Here is a 17,312-nt window from a genome sequence, read left to right as displayed (position 1 = left end):
ACGAATTCAAAAAACAAGAAACATTGCTGTAACGGGAAAAAAAATCTTTTCTATCTATCTTGAGGAAATTAAGCATAAGCAAAACAAACAAACAAACAAACCAAACAAAAGTTTGGAGTTGGAAAAGTATAATTTTATTTCATTGTATGTAAATAATATTGAAATGGATCACTCTTTTTAGATGTGGAACTAATGAGAAAGAAAATAAATAAAAATGTCTCTCTTACGAAGTGGTGTGTGGCAAGAATTAACATTTGGATTCGTATAATCTAATTTAATTTATGATTATAAATAGTAGTGTATTAAATCATAATACTCATACTCTTAAATCATTAATGTCTTCAAAATTATGTGTTTTTTCCCCACACTTAGGGGTTGCACACAAGGTTACATTGCTACTGGTACAGGGGAAAAGTGAGTGTTCATAATTTTCCTATTAAACCTACAATAATCTATAACCATAAGAATAGTCTTACATAGTCCTACAGTTATCTGCTCAGATCTCAAGTCAGCCAAGGCATCAACACTATATCTATTTGTCCGTCTACAGAAAGCCGCCACCATGAGTACGGACGCAGAGATGGAGCAGTACGGCAAGGCCGCCATTTACCTCCGTAAGCCAGAGAGGGAGAGAATGGAGGCTCAAAGTTCGCCCTTTGATGCCAAAACTGCAGCATATGTGGCCGATGCTAAGGAGCTGTACCTCAAGTGTAAAATCATAAAGAAGGACGGTGACAAAGTCACCGTGGAAACGCTCTTGGATAAGCAGGTAGGTAGAGGTGTATTTAAAATCAAATAGTGGCACAGTAAAAATCACAATACATTCTGAAGTTGTGCTCTTTTTTTTTAGGAAAGAACCGTGAAGGAGGCTGATGTCACCCCTATGAACCCTCCCAAGTATGACAAAATTGAGGACATGGCCATGATGACCCACCTCACTGAAGCCACCGTCCTGTATAACCTCAAAGAGCGTTATGCAGCATGGATGATCTATGTAAGGTTTTCTACATGCTGAGAACAGTACAGCATTGCACCGGTCGATAGCAGAGAAACATAGACTACAAGTTATATTTCACATCAAGTGAAAACCATAGAATAACAAATTCAAACAAACTCATGGTTCTGAAGTGAACTTGCTCATTAGTTCATGCCACTTGCAACTTGTGACTGTAATCCCAGCTCCAGTGATCCGTTGTCCCAGATATGTGGCATGCTCAGTGCTATGTTGTATGATGTTAATGTTCTCTCTCTTCTCCCTTTCAGACCTACTCTGGCTTGTTTTGTGCAACTGTGAACCCCTACAAGTGGCTCCCAGTGTACGACCAGGAGGTTGTAAATGCCTACAGAGGCAAGAAGCGTATTGAGGCTCCACCCCACATCTTCTCTGTCTCTGACAACGCCTATCAGTTCATGCTGATGGGTACGTACTAGTCAGGACAATGTCAAAAATATATAACTATAATGGTTTTGTGCTGTATCCATGACTAAATGTTTGCTTTACATTTTACAGATAAAGAGAACCAGTCTGTCCTGATCACGTAAGTTTCCCATCTACTAGGAATTAAAAAAATAACATTGTACACAAATTCACTAATTGCATTTCTCTGAATGTATGCATTTATAACCAGTGGAGAATCCGGTGCTGGAAAGACTGTGAACACCAAGCGTGTCATCCAGTACTTTGCAACAGCTAGTTCTGCAAGTGGAGAAAAAGCGGCCGATAGTGGTAAAATCAAGGTATATGTACAGGTTTTTAACTTGAACAAATAAATGTTTTTGAACATAAAGCATTTATATGCATTATAGCAATTAAATGTGAAAGAATTCTGACCAAATTTTAAATTGGGCGATGTCTAAAACATTCTAGGGGTCACTGGAGGATCAGATTATTGCAGCCAATCCCTTGCTGGAGGCCTATGGTAATGCCAAGACTGTGAGGAATGACAACTCATCTCGCTTTGTAAGTGTAAATAATGACATTTTATGAGAATACCTGCAATAATTCCACAATGTAGAGGGATGCAATAAATTGTGCCATATCAAACAGGGTAAATTCATCAGAATCCATTTCAACACAACGGGTAAACTGTCCAGTGCTGATATTGAGACATGTAAGTATGAAGTTCACAGATTATAAATGATATATGCGTTAATGTGAGGATTACATTTTGAGTTATGCACAACCCATATAGATTATTATTATCATTATCATTATCATTATCATTATCATTATTATGAGTTATGTACAACCCATATACTGTAGATCTGCTGGAGAAGTCCAGAGTGACCTACCAGCTTCCTGCAGAGAGAGGTTACCACATCTTTTTCCAGATGATGACCGACCACAAACCTGAGATTATTCGTAAGTGGAATTACTGATGATGCAGTGAGAACATAAATGAATGAATACAAACACAATGTCACCCTTTTTTAATCCCTTTTCAGAAATGTGCTTGATCACCAACAACCCCTACGACTTCCCATTGATCAGCATGGGTCAGATCACTGTGGCCAGCATTAATGACAAAGAGGAGCTGGACGCTACTGATGTCAGTGAACATTATTACCCCCCACGCACACACACACCCTGACAAGCACTTGGAATTGTAGCAGTTGAGGCATTACACTTAGTTTGACTCGGTTCCAGACCACAGATAGATATTGTGAAAATAGTCGATCTACATGTTTTCAAATTGTTTGCCTCTTTCTTAGGTAATATTTGACAATTTGGCCAATGTTTGACAATTTATATAGTATAGTTTGTTGATGACTTTTGACACAGTAATGGTCTTATTTGTTTTATTTATTTATTTTATAGGTATTACAAGGTCTTGAAAGTCCTTAAATTTACACTTTAGAAATGTTGAGTTGTACACCGTTTTAAAGGATGTTTGTTAATATAATGGTTAATCTCAATATTTTGAATACATCTCTGCTTATTGACATCAGGATGCTATTGACATCCTGGGCTTCGACGCTGAGCAGAAACAGTACATCTACAAGTTCACCGGTGCAGTGATGCATCACGGGGTCTTGAAGTTCAAACAGAAGCAGCGTGAGGAGCAGGCTGAGCCTGATGGCACGGAGGGTGAGCTGCATCTTTATTTATATCATTTTATTTGTATTTGTTGTTGTTATTATTATTATTATTATTATTATTATTATTATTATTATTATTTATCATGATGGCACGGAGGGTGAGCTGCATTTTCAACTAAGGAATTAAATAATGCATACTTTGTCACAAGTATTGTATTTACTTATATTCTAAATGAACTAAGCTAAATATCTTTTCAGTAGATTTCCATTATACATTTTTTTATATTATGCAGTTGAGGTTATTTGGTTTACCTATGATCCTATACTATCTCTATGCATTTAACGTATCACCATTTGCCTTTCTTACTGTAAGTCGCTCTCTGGATTAAGAGCGTCTGCTAAATGCCTAAATTGTAAATTGCAAATTGTATGAACATTTCAGAGGCTGACAAGATTTGTTACCTGTTGGGTCTGAACTCAGCAGAGATGCTTAAGGCATACTGCTACCCCAGAGTGAAAGTCGGAAACGAGTATGTCACTAAGGGACAGACTGTGCCACAGGTGAGTAAATTACATTATTTCCATGTCCTGATTTCATACACACCTTATATTCTCAACACAACATACCATTACAACTCTAATATATTTTGTTGTGTCCAGACTGTCTTAAATCAGCTGTACATAAAATTATTCTGAACATTATTCAAATTAATTTGTCCTTATTTATTTAATATTATGACAAGCATACAAAAAATATCACTCTGCAGAAACATGTGCAGTTCCATGCACCTCTGACATATTATTTTAACAGTATTGTTATACCTGTAAAAAAAAAAACACTACACATTGTGTATCCAACCATACAACCCCTCCCTTTCACTCAGATCAGTTAACACAGGGAAGTTGTCAGAACCTTCCATAAAACCCCCGGGACAGACTCCTCTCCCTTCTGGCTCCCGAACTGTGGAACAAACTCCCCATTGCAGTTAGAACTGCAGACTCACTCCCAATCTTCTGCCGTAATCTGAAGACTTCACCTTAGCCCTTAGCACTTGCCAGGCTTGCAAAGACTAAAATGCAATTTAGATAGCATGTTATGTAGACAGATGCCAGGTTCAATTGTAGACCTGGCATCCTATAGTGTGTATGGTTTCAATGTAGAGATTATTGATGTTATGAGATTGTGCCGTTTAGACTGATGATAAGTTCTTGGTTTACCTATGACCCTAGATTACTATTGCTATGAATTTGATGTACAGTATTACCTCGTGTTTTCCTTGCTTACTGTAAATCCCTCTGTGTCAATGTGTTAAGAGCGTCTGCTAAATGCCTAAATTCTAAATTCTAAATTGTGTAATTCACACCCCTACTAATAACATTCCTATTTCCTTAGGTAATGAACTCAGTTGGTGCCTTGGCCAAGTCCATCTATGAGAAGCTGTTCTTCTGGATGGTCATTAGGATCAACGAGATGCTGGACACCAAGCAGCAGAGAAACTACTACATTGGTGTGCTGGACATCGCTGGTTTTGAAATCTTTGATGTAAGCATGGACTTTTTTTTTTAAAGTGGGAGACTAATTATTTTTGTCAGAATTACACAATTACAAGAGATTGGGCTAATGATATTTCCACTCACAGTTCAACACCCTGGAGCAGCTGTGCATCAACTTCACCAATGAGAAACTGCAACAGTTTTTCAACCACACCATGTTTGTTCTTGAACAAGAGGAATACAAGAAAGAGGGAATCCCCTGGGATCTCATTGACTTCGGCATGGACTTGGCTGTCTGCATTGAGCTCATTGAGAAGGTAGGTACATGGACTTGGCCGTCTGAATTGAGCTCATTGAGAAGGTAGGTACATGGACTTGGCCGTCTGAATTGAGCTCATTGAGAAGGTATACAATTATTTTGTGCTTTAATGGACATGACATTATTTTTTTCATTGGCACCAAGTTTTTGTTTTTGGTGATGTGTCTCTTTTGTCTCCTTTACAAAGCCCTTGGGCATCTTCTCCATCCTTGAAGAGGAGTGCATGTTCCCAAAGGCTTCAGACAAAACTTTCAACGACAAGTTGCATGGCACGCATCTTGGGAAGAACAAGGCCTTTGAGAAGCCCAAACCTGCCAAAGGCAAGGGTGAGGCCCACTTCTCCCTGGTCCACTACGCTGGAACTGTGGACTACAGCATCACAGGCTGGCTAGAGAAGAACAAAGACCCGTTGAACGACTCTGTGGTGCAGCTGTACCAGAAGTCAACAGTTAAACTGCTGCCTGTGTTGTATCCCCTACCTGAGCCTGAAGGTACGTTTATTAATATCATAACCTCCTATAATTCCCCAAACCTCTGTCACCGAAACCTGTCACCAAAACCTGTTCTGCCCGGTTCTCCTCAGTGGCTGGAGCAAAGGGAGGCAAGAAGAAGGGTGGTTCCATGCAGACTGTGTCTAGTGCTTTCAGGGTAAGAATATGTATTAATTATTATCAACATTATATTCCTGTAAAAATGAAGCATTAGTATTATCAACATTATATCCATGTAAGAAATAGGCACGTCTTTTCATATTAGTATTAAACAATTTCTGTATCACAAGTTGTGAGCTTGTAGAGCAGCTATCTTTGAATGGCTGAAGTTTAAAATAGGGCTTAAGTGGTTAATGTATGTTTTAGAACAATCTGAATCTGTAAAGTAACTAGTATCTGAAGTGTTCAAATAATTGTAGAGGAGGAAAAAGTACAATATCACTTTTTTCAATCTTTTATGTCTCAATAGGAGAACTTTTTACTTATAATAAGCCTACTTGGCTCTTTTATGTCTCAATAGGAGAACTTTTTACTAATAATAACCCTACTTGGCTCTTTTATGTCGCAATAGGCGAACTTGGGGTTGCTGATGACCAACTTGAGGAGCACTCATCCTCACTTTGTGCGTTGCCTCATTCCCAACGAGTCCAAGACTCCAGGTAAACAGAAAAAGAAGAAATATATAGGCATTTTGTTGCTGTCGGGCAGAAACCAGCTAACTCCATTTTAGATTTTTTTTTTCATAAATCAGTGCTATTGAACACCCTTTACGTCTGTGTGTTGATTAAAAAAATATTGAACCAATGAAAAGTATTAAGAAGTGCTTCTGACAAAACCAGCTAACTCCATTGGATCCTCAAACTTTCTGCTAAACCAGCTAACTCCACCAAAGGGGGGTGGAGTTAGCTGGTTCTGCTGACTGCAGGCTCCACCGCCTTTTGACCTCCAACCTCATTGTGAGCTTGGAAGTCCATTCAGCTGTTCTTATCAATGATGAACAAAACATAAACATAACATAAACAATGATTGTGAGGTGGTCATTTAATGCAACTTTGGCCAGTGTGTAACTATTCTGTCCTAATAATAATAATGGAGCAACATATTTACAGGCCTGATGGAGAACTTCCTGGTCATCCATCAGCTGAGGTGTAACGGTGTGCTGGAGGGCATCAGGATTTGCAGGAAGGGCTTCCCCAGCAGAATTCCCTATGCTGACTTCAAGCAGAGGTATTCATTCCTTTTTCCAGCAGCTTTTAGTTCCAAACCTATTAACGCAAAAATGACCAGGAACTTTTACAAAACAGGTACAAAGTACTGAATGCCAGCGCATGTCCCGATGGCGCGTTCATGGACAACAAGAAAGCTTCAGAGAAGCTGCTTGGGTCCATTGACGTACCTGTAGATGAGTACAAGTTTGGACACACCAAGGTAAACACTGCAAATCTTGTTTAACGTTATCGACAGAGGACTAAAAGTTGATTCTACAGTTGTTCAGTTACATTGTAACATTGTATTCTAGGTGTTCTTCAAAGCTGGTCTGCTGGGTGTCCTTGAGGAGATGCGAGATGCAAAGCTGTTTGCTCTGGTCACAATGACTCAGGCTCTCGCACGAGGTTACGTCATGAGGAAGGAGTTTGTCAAGATGATGGCGAGACGGTACTTTGAAAACATCATTTATTCACTATTTAGTATCATTTGTAATAATAATAATGTATTATAGTAAAGTATAAAGTACACTTTTCCCATTACTTTTCAATACAATTTTGTTATAGTGTCAAATCACTTTAATAAAAGCTTTTGGTGAAAAACTCCCCTTAAACGGGGGAAGAAACCTGGAGCAGAACCAGGCTCTAGAGCCTGGTTCTCTGGCCTTTACAGTACCTTGTCGGGGGGAGTAGAGGACAACGACAATAATACCAACACCAATAATAACGACACCAATAGTAACAACTATAATGACACCATTATAGCAGCTGTATAATAACAGCCTGCAGTCGTATGTCATGGAAACCCTCCATCTGCAGCTCGGCAGGGTTCCACAATCAGTGGTGGAAAGTAACTAAGTACATGTACTCAAGTACTTAAGTACAATGTTGAAGTATTTTGTTACTTTACTGGAGTATTTCCAATTTTCAATACTTTTACTTCTTCTCCACCACCGTACATCTCAGAGGCAAATATTGTACTTTTTACTCCACTGCAATTATTTGAAAACTTTAGTTACTAGTTACTTGTTTAAAAAACGTACATTAACCACTTCAGCCCTATACTTTGGCTATTTGAAAATAGCCGATCTACAAGCAACGCGTCACTTTGCCACTTGTGAGCTTGTAGATCTACCATTTCCAAATGATTTTTTATACATTTTAAAACTTGTGAAATGCAAAATTAGTACTTTTACTTTTGGTACTTTAAGTATATTTTGATGCCAGTATCGTTATACTTTTACTCAAGTAAATTTTGAATACCAGACTTTTACTTGTAACAGAGTATTTCCACATTGCAGTATTGATACTTTTACTGAAGTAACAAATGTGAGTATACTTCTTCCATCACTGTCCACAATCATGACACTTCAACCGTTTTCCCACAGAGAGGCCATTTACTCCATCCAGTTCAACGTGCGCTCATTCTGCAATGTGAAAAACTGGCCATGGATGGCGCTGTACTTCAAGATCAAGCCTCTTCTGCAGAGCGCTGAGACTGAGAAGGAGCTGATGAACATGAAGGAGAACTACGAAAAGATGAAGGTCGACCTGGCCGCGGCCCTGGCCACGAAAAAGACACTGGAAGAGAAGTTGGTGGCTTTGGTGCAGGAGAAAAATAACCTTGCACAGGCAGCGTCATCAGTAAGTAACTACACTTGTAAAGGAAATGTTGATAATATTTCATATTGTTTATCATCCTATCTCAAATCTTTTATCTAATGTAGAATGTAGATGTAGACCATGGCAGAGAATGTCTGGTGGTCGAACGGCTGTTGGCATCATTGTATAGCTAGATGGCTACCAGCACAAAGGCCTGACCTTCTGTGGGGGCGGTTGAATCTGCATATGCCACTGCTCCTCAACCATCCTTTTGGAGGAGGTTGATGGCCTCCAGCTTCTTCCTTGTCCTCACCTCTGCCAACGCCTCCGTACCGTCCAGGCTCTAACAATGACAGAGCCTGCCTTTTTCACCAGCTTGTTCAGTCAGTTAATGTACCCCCCCCCTGCCCCCCAGGAAGCAGCTGCAAAACGAATCTCTTATATATGACACCGAACAAATGCAAGTTCCCTCACTTATCTTTTTCATTGACAACCAGGGAGATGACGCATTGAATGATGCTGAGGAGAGATGTGAGGGTCTTATTAAAAGTAAGATCCAGTTGGAGGCAAAGGTCAAAGAGACGACCGAGAGACTGGAGGACGAGGAGGAGATCAACGCGGAACTGACCGCCAAGAAGAGGAAGCTGGAAGACGAATGCTCTGAGCTCAAGAAGGACATTGATGACCTGGAGCTCACCTTGGCCAAAGTGGAGAAGGAGAAACACGCCACTGAAAACAAGGTTCGTGATCGGTTTTTATCAAGTTAGTAGTCGTTGCTGTTGGCAGAAACCTCCTATCTCCATATTTTAACTTTTTTTTCGCAAATTAACGGCCTACTTGATCATGTTGGGTTCATTTGGTTAAGAACCTGACTGAGGAGATGGCCTCTATGGATGAAGGACTTATTATTATTATCATTATTATCATTTAGGTGAAGAACCTGACTGAAGAGATGGCCTCTCAGGATGAAGGACTTGCTAAGCTGACCAAGGAGAAGAAAGCCCTCCAAGAGGCACATCAGCAGACCCTGGATGACCTGCAGGCAGAGGAAGACAAAGTCAACACTCTGACCAAGGCCAAGACCAAGCTGGAACAGCAAGTCGACGATGTGAGTTCATAGAATTGAACATACACTGTATGTTTATTGTTGTTAATGAATGAATAATGAGAACAATAATATTATTATGTGCAGTTGGAGGGTTCTCTGGAGCAAGAGAAGAAGCTCCGCATGGACCTGGAGAGAGCCAAGAGAAAGCTTGAGGGTGATCTGAAACTGACCCAGGAATCCATCATGGACCTGGAGAATGACAAGCAGCAGTCTGATGAGAAGATAAAGAAGTAACGTGGACCACAATATGAATAATTAATGAATAATTTGCCTAATAATAATAATGCCATGGAGAAAAAACTATACCTAATATGATGTACTGTATTCCACAGGAAGGACTTCGAAACGAGCCAACTTCTGAGTAAGATTGAGGATGAACAATCTTTGGGGGCCCAGCTGCAGAAGAAGATCAAAGAACTCCAGGTATTTTTTTTTCCTTTCTGTAAAATGATTAATAATAACTAATAAGTATGTGTATTAGGATTTTAATATGTTAATCTAAAATCATAAATATGAAAGGCTCGTATTGAAGAACTGGAGGAGGAGATCGAGGCAGAGCGAGCTGCTCGTGCCAAGGTTGAGAAGCAGAGAGCTGACCTCTCCAGGGAACTTGAAGAGATCAGTGAGAGGCTGGAGGAGGCTGGTGGAGCCACCGCCTCTCAGATCGAGATGAACAAGAAGCGTGAGGCTGAGTTCCAGAAGCTGCGTCGTGACCTTGAAGAGTCCACCCTGCAGCATGAGGCCACCTCCTCTGGCCTCCGTAAGAAACAGGCCGACAGCGTGGCTGAACTTGGTGAACAGATCGACAACCTCCAGAGAGTCAAGCAGAAACTGGAGAAGGAGAAGAGTGAATACAAGATGGAGATCGACGACCTGTCCAGCAACATGGAAGCTGTGGCTAAGGCAAAGGTAATACAAAATACTTGGTTCTATGAACCAAAACCTCAAAAAATGAGGAAATACATGATTGATTGATTCATTTTCTTTATTAAAGTGTAATGCTTCCAAGGAAGTCCAGTCCATATGGACTTACAGGACACTTCTCCATTTCATGTAACAAACAATGAACCAACATGACAATTCACAAACAATGATCCAACAGGTAGGTTACTTCAGTGATTGAATATGTCCCAATGTTAATTAACAGGGAAATCTTGAGAAGATGTGCCGCACCCTTGAGGACCAACTTGGTGAAATCAAGGCCAAGAGTGATGAGAATGTTCGCCAGATAAATGATGTTTCAGCTCAAAGAGCAAGACTGTTGACAGAAAACGGTAAATGTTCACCGTAAAGTCTACTTTGCCTACGTGGTTTGTCATACTTACGCAAATTCCCTAATTAGAGATAATGCTTTCATCAGCAAATATTCCCAGGTATTCAACAAAGATTTATTTAAATATTTGAAACAAATATTCGAATTTCTAACCAGGTGAGTTTGCTCGTCAACTTGAGGAGAAAGAAGGTCTCGTCTCTCAGCTCACCAGAGGCAAGCAGGCCTTCACTCAGCAGATTGAGGAGTTGAAGAGACATGTTGAAGAGGAGGTTAAGGTAAGCAGTTAGAACTACAGACTCACTACCAATCCTCCGCTGTAATCTGAAGACTCACCTCTTCAGACTCCACCTTAGACCGTGCACTTGCCCTATATTGCCCCTGGATTAAGGAACAACTTTTAGCGGTGCCAGCCACTCTACATTTGACCGTGTGTGTATGTATGTCCGTCCGTCCGTCCGTCCGTATGTTTGCGGACGGCAAAGATGCAACACATGCGCCACTTCAAGACATGCTCACACACACACACACACACACACACACACACACACACACACACACACACACACACACACACAGAACATGTGGTCCTGCGAGGCGCACCTTTGCAACACATGCGCCACTTAAAGACATGCACACACACACACACACACACACACACACACACACACACACACACACACACGACTGGCCCGCACGTGTGCACGCACACATACACACACACACACACACACACACACACACACACACACACACACACACACACACACACACACACACACACACACACACACACACACACACACACACACACACACACACACACACACACACACACACACACACACACACAACCACACACAACCACACACACAACCACACACACACACTAAAACGACCGATCTACAATGTGAGTAAAAATTATTAAAAGTAAATAAAGTGAGTACAAATATTTAAAAGTAAATACCTTGAGCAAAAATACTTCAGAGTACTTAAATTGAGTAAAAATACTCAGTAGTACTTCAAATGAGTAAAAATACTCAGTAGTACTTCAAATGAGTAAAAATACTTAAACATGGTTAAAATGAGTAAAAATACTTAAAAGTCGATAAGAAAGTACAAATACTCTTTTAGTACCGCTTCAATACCAGTCTGAATGCCAGCGCCCACACATCAAATAGATTTGTACCAACTGAATGACAGCACACACTCATCAGACAGAGTAGGCACCGCTTACTCACTCACACTGGGTGTGATTTTTTACACATTTTTACAAATAGGCCTAATTTGCATCTTTTTGTAATTTTAACCATGCAACTGACATTATTTTGGCATTGTTTTCTTTTGACAGGCAAAGAATGCCCTTGCTCATGGTGTGCAGTCAGCTCGCCATGACTGTGACCTTCTGAGGGAGCAGTTTGAGGAGGAGCAGGAAGCCAAGGCTGAACTGCAGCGTGGAATGTCCAAGGCCAACGCTGAGGTGTGTCAGTGGAGGAGCAAGTATGAGACTGATGCTGTCCAACGCACTGAGGAGCTGGAGGAAGCTAAGTAAGTGGTCAATGTTTTACACTTGTGGTTCTAAAACCTTTTTGTGCCAAGGACCCACAAATTGATATTTGGCTGCAGACCCCCCCATCTGTTAATGTTTTGTGCCAGGGAGCTCCCAGCAGAGAAGATTATTCAATTCATTATTCATTATTCAAACGCTCTCAAGTTTTTTCAAGGGTTAGGTTTAAAAAATAGCAGGAATTCACACGCTGTGAGCTGGTATATCTGCTATTTTTGAATACGTATAAACGTAGAAATAGATAAAGTGGTTGAAATTATTTTGATGCTCTATAAACACATTTAGCTGGGGACCCCTAGGGGAAACCAATGTTTTACACTATCAGGCACCACTCACTATACAAAATACTGCCCACAATACAATTTGATTCCATTCAAAACCGACCAACAGGAAGAAGCTTGCCCAGCGTCTTCAGGAAGCTGAGGAGCAAATTGAGGCTGTGAATTCCAAGTGCGCCTCTCTGGAGAAAACCAAACAGAGACTCCAGGGTGAAGTGGAAGACCTCATGATTGATGTGGAGAGGGCCAACGGTTTGGCTGCCAACCTTGACAAGAAACAGAGGAACTTTGATAAGGTGCTATGACATCCATCATTTTAAAACAAAATAATCCTCCTTAACCCATTAAGACCTGAAGCCGATTCTACATGTCTCCTAAATCCCAACAGTTTTCTGAAAAACCTATGTTTCTATGTCAGTGGTGCTCAATCTTTTTCATGTCAAAGACCCCCAAAATGATATGTATCTGGCCGCGGACCCCCATCAAAATATTTTGTTCCAGGGACCCCCAGAAGCAAAGATTTGAGTTAAAAATGTTCGCTTTAAAAATATATTATGTTCAAAGATTTGCACACATTTTCATGATTTTTCAAAAATAGCAGATATGCGAGCTTGTATATCTGCTATTTTTGAATAGCCTAAAGTGTAAAATAATGCTTTTTAGCTCAAATCTAAAAATGACACAGTTCCAGGTATTAATGGGTTAAAGTGGGGTAAATAACACATGTCATTACAAACGGTGTGCAGTCCTTAAAGTTGAGGTAAATGACACATGAAAAATTACAAAAGGTTACAAACGGTGTGCACGTTCTTACAGTGGAGGTAAATGACACATTTAATTACAAACGGTGTTCAGGTCCTTAAAGTGGGGTAAATGACACGTCATGTCATTACAAACGGTGTTCAGGTCCTTAAAGTGGGGTAAATGACACATTTCATTACAAACGGTGTGCAGGTCTTGGCAGACTGGAAGCAGAAATATGAAGAGGCACAGGCAGAGCTGGAAGGAGCTCAGAAAGAGGCTCGTTCTCTCAGCACTGAGATGTTTAAGATGAAGAATTCCTACGAGGAGTCTCTGGACCACCTGGAGACCATGAAGCGTGAGAACAAGAACCTGCAACGTGAGTTTTTCTCTACAAATTTATGTTAATAACAGTAAGAAATGCATTAAATGTTCAAGATCAATAAGTAATGAGGAAAAGTTCCTCATTACCTATTTTTAATCAACTGCAGAGGAGATCTCAGACCTGACTGAACAGATCGGTGAGACTGGAAAGAGTATCCATGAGCTGGAGAAGTCCAAGAAACAGACGGAGACAGAGAAGTCAGAGATCCAGACAGCCCTGGAGGAAGCAGAGGTAAAACCTTTAGGTTCTAGATGAGGAATGCAATTCTCTCTATCTTAGATTTCTTTCATGTTTATATTCAAACAGTGTAGCAATATATGATCAATATTACATTAAAAGGTCCTACAACCTTTTGATCCTGTATTACATTTTAGGGTACTCTGGAGCACGAGGAGTCCAAGATTCTTCGTGTCCAGCTGGAGCTCAACCAGATCAAGGGTGAGGTGGACAGGAAGCTGGCAGAGAAGGATGAAGAGATGGAGGGGATCAAGAGGAACAGCCAGAGGGTGATTGACTCCATGCAGAACAATCTGGACACTGAGGTCAGGAGCAGAAACGATGCCCTGAGGATCAAGAAGAAGATGGAGGGAGACCTGAATGAGATGGAGGTTCAGCTGAGTCACTCCAACCGCCAGGCTGCTGAGGCCCAGAAGCAGCTGAGGAACGTCCAGGGAAATCTTAAGGTGCAAAAACATAGTAGTTAGACATATCCAAACAGTGGAGCTGCTCTGAACAATGAGTGGTCACATTCTGATGTTTCTCTTAACATGACCACCTCAAATGTGATTTATTTTAGGATGCCCAACTGCACCTTGATGATGCTCTCAGAGCCCAAGAAGATCTGAAGGAGCAAGCTGCCATGGTGGAGCGTAGGAACGGCCTCATGGCCGCGGAGATTGAGGAGCTGAGAGTGGCTCTGGAACAGACAGAGAGAGGCCGCAAAGTGGCTGAACAAGAACTGGTGGATTCTAGTGAACGTGCTGGCCTGTTGCACTCTCAGGTAAGTCAATGGAAAACTCTCAACATCAAATATTTAACATACAAGTCATGCATACTTCCATTGCTAAACTGAATCTTTATTTTAGAACACAAGCCTTTTGGCCACCAAGAAGAAACTTGAAACTGACCTGATCCAGGTCCAAGGTGAAGTGGATGACAGTGTTTCAGAAGCAAGGAATGCTGAGGACAAGGCCAAGAAAGCCATCACTGATGTAAGTTAGGATGTCCGCCCCTTGTCCAAAATAACAGGACAATTAGATATCCTTATGGCATGCTTAATATAAACATAATATATACAACATAATATACCAGGACAATTAGACATCCTTATGGCATGCTTAATATAAAAATGTAATACTACAATACAGCTCGCTCATGAGTGACATGCGCATGTTGAAAATCTTTGCTCTAGGCTACAACAGAGGATATATTTTATAAGGCTCACACTAGATCCTAAACTTGCATGTCTTATTCAAACAGCCATGAAGATCATTGGGGGTCTTTATGTAAAAAATATGTGCTCGGGGAGACAAAGACAATTCTGAACCCAGCATTCCGAGGTGCTGGCTTCAGGCAGATGGTTCAGAATGCTACAGTGCAGAACTGGTACAAGAATCAATCCATCCTCCATCAAGATATTTAATAGCAACAACAATTAGTGGTACTAAGATATTGTGATTGTATTACCTACTACCTGGTTTGATTCCTTCTGGTCTTATGACACTATCATCTGTTTGTTATTTGTTATTGTTATTTTAATGAGCTATTGTCTCACAGTAAACATGTGAATTTAAGCACGCTCATAGTGTGGTTAAGTATAATCTATGTTTGTATATTGTGATTTTCTCGTGTGTGTGGCAGCGGCATGGATACCAAGATGTCTTTTCCTTGCGGGAAACGTATATTTTTATCTTAATGCAAAAATGACTTTCCAGGCTGCTATGATGGCCGAGGAGCTGAAGAAGGAACAGGACACTAGTTCTCACCTGGAGAGGATGAAGAAGAACCTGGAGGTCACAGTCAAGGACCTGCAGCACCGTCTGGATGAGGCGGAGAACCTGGCTATGAAGGGAGGCAAGAAGCAGCTCCAGAAACTGGAGTCTAGGGTAAGATGTAGTTCACTTCAACACGGGTTACAGTCAATGAAATAAGAAGAAATCATTTGATAATGTATAATTCAATTGTGAAGGTGCGTGAACTGGAGGGAGAGGTCGACTCTTCACAGAGAGCTGGAGCAGATGCTATTAAAGGTGTCCGCAAGTATGAGAGGAGAGTGAAGGAGCTGACATACCAGGTACTGTATATCATGTTCACTTTAATGACCATCATGCCATTGACAAGATGAATAGATTGCATGAACGTACAACTAATGTTATAAATTCACTCTCACTTCAGACTGAAGAGGACAAGAAGAATCTTGGCAGGCTTCAGGATCTGGTAGACAAGCTGCAGATGAAGGTGAAGGGCTACAAGAGGCAGGCTGAGGAAGCGGTAAGACAAATATACATAGTGATGCATTTTCTGTTGTGGTTGCCATGGGCATAGTGTTGTTGTCATAGTGTAACTAAGGATGAACTCATTAAAACTGGGACAGCATCTGTGTCACAATCATTTTAACCACTTTAACCATATTTTAAACTTTGGATATTGAAAAATAGCAAATATACAAGCTCATAGCGTGTCACTTTGTGCCGCGCTATGAGCTTGTAGATCTGCATTTGTTTTTTAATCGTGAACATTTTTTAATATATATATTTTTCAAAGCAAACATTTTCAACTCAAATCTTTGCTTATAGGGGGGTTCCCTGGAAAAACTATATTTTAGATGGGGGTGCACTGCACTGCACTGCACACATGGGTGTTGTGGAAGCTCTGACCTGTTACTGTAACATGGGTGCTGAAAGGAAAAGGCGAGCTGCTCCGCAATGCACACATGCTGCAGACGCAGGCAGTGTGTTTCAGGCATAATGGTAAAAGTACATTTGCTGAATGGACTACAGAAAGCAATAGATTGTGTTGCCTATAAGCTGCATATTTTTTGGGCTCGGGGTGTCGAACAAGAACACAGCCTTGATTGTGCCGTTCCAATGATAACCTGTCAGGGCTCATTCATGTGGTCCCAAGGCACTCATGAACATGCTGCATGGGCCACTGTATTATTCACGACCACACATTCCTGAAATTGTCTTGTTTGGACTATAATTGTAAGATGCTCTTTTCAAATATTGAGGCTGTGAACCATCTCTATCATATTGTAGGAGGAAGCAGCCAATACTCACCTGTCCAAGTGCAGAAAGGTTCAGCATGAGCTGGAGGAGGCTGAAGAGCGTGCTGACATCGCTGAAGGCCAGGTGAACAAGATGAGAGCTAAAACTCGTGACTCCAAGGTAATATACATGTGCAATATGAACTGACGGTTCATTATCTTCAACCAAGATTTAACTAAAGATTAATGTTGAATATCTAAAATGATGTTCCTATTGTTACAGGGAAAAGAAGCTGCTGAGTAAGTTCTCCAATTCAAGTCACCATACAAAGTCATAAAATATGACCCATTGTATTCAAAAAGTCATAAAATATGACCCATTGTATTCAAAAAGTCATAAATATGACCTATTGTATTCAATAAAGGTGGCAGCAAAATGTTGTTTTTCTTGTAGTCATTACTTTGTCCTGTCAATACTTTTTATTGTGAGGTTTGAATTCTGGGTCCAACTCACATGTCCACTATAGCATTAGGTAAACCCATTGCAAAGATAAGTATAGTGTACCTAAACAGAGAGTGTCAATATATAGATAGGTATAGGTAGGTAG

The 17,312-nt window shown here is 40.7% G+C and overlaps 1 protein-coding gene across 1 annotated transcript; it reads left to right on the top strand.

The window, feature by feature from the left end:
* The first annotated feature begins 395 nt into the window (after positions 1–395).
* On the top strand, positions 396–17,143 carry LOC308100413 (myosin heavy chain, fast skeletal muscle-like). The gene is made up of 40 exons (XM_080449452.1): positions 396–414; positions 551–769; positions 851–994; positions 1,264–1,420; positions 1,511–1,538; positions 1,629–1,737; positions 1,868–1,960; positions 2,048–2,111; positions 2,264–2,362; positions 2,446–2,549; positions 2,950–3,088; positions 3,482–3,600; positions 4,433–4,582; positions 4,680–4,850; positions 5,040–5,343; positions 5,436–5,500; positions 5,915–6,002; positions 6,453–6,570; positions 6,648–6,771; positions 6,863–6,999; positions 7,937–8,192; positions 8,648–8,890; positions 9,082–9,258; positions 9,343–9,488; positions 9,591–9,681; positions 9,778–10,167; positions 10,406–10,532; positions 10,688–10,806; positions 11,880–12,076; positions 12,486–12,669; positions 13,328–13,493; positions 13,606–13,730; positions 13,874–14,182; positions 14,296–14,499; positions 14,585–14,710; positions 15,434–15,604; positions 15,688–15,792; positions 15,894–15,989; positions 16,757–16,885; positions 16,988–17,143. Exons 2-40 carry the CDS (start codon positions 563–565, stop codon positions 17,006–17,008), a joined length of 5,802 nt encoding a protein of 1,933 aa, XP_080305578.1. The 5' UTR covers positions 396–414; positions 551–562; the 3' UTR covers positions 17,009–17,143.
* The last annotated feature ends 169 nt before the right edge of the window (positions 17,144–17,312 follow it).

The sequence above is a fragment of the Gymnoscopelus braueri genome (assembly GCF_963280865.1).
Source record: "Gymnoscopelus braueri genome assembly, chromosome: 14".
NCBI classification, from domain to species: domain Eukaryota; kingdom Metazoa; phylum Chordata; class Actinopteri; order Myctophiformes; family Myctophidae; genus Gymnoscopelus; species Gymnoscopelus braueri.
Note: the sequence above shows the minus strand (reverse complement) of the source record. Positions and strands in the feature narration are given on the sequence as shown.

Bases quoted from the DNA above. Each gene is read 5' to 3' on its own strand.
- LOC308100413 (XM_080449452.1), top strand. From the start codon at position 563: ATGAGTACGGACGCAGAGATGGAGCAGTACGGCAAGGCCGCCATTTAC. The intron at 5,501-5,914 runs GTAAGAATATGT...ATGTCGCAATAG, and splicing joins CTGTGTCTAGTGCTTTCAGG to GCGAACTTGGGGTTGCTGAT. The intron at 6,571-6,647 runs GTATTCATTCCT...TTTACAAAACAG, and splicing joins TATGCTGACTTCAAGCAGAG to GTACAAAGTACTGAATGCCA.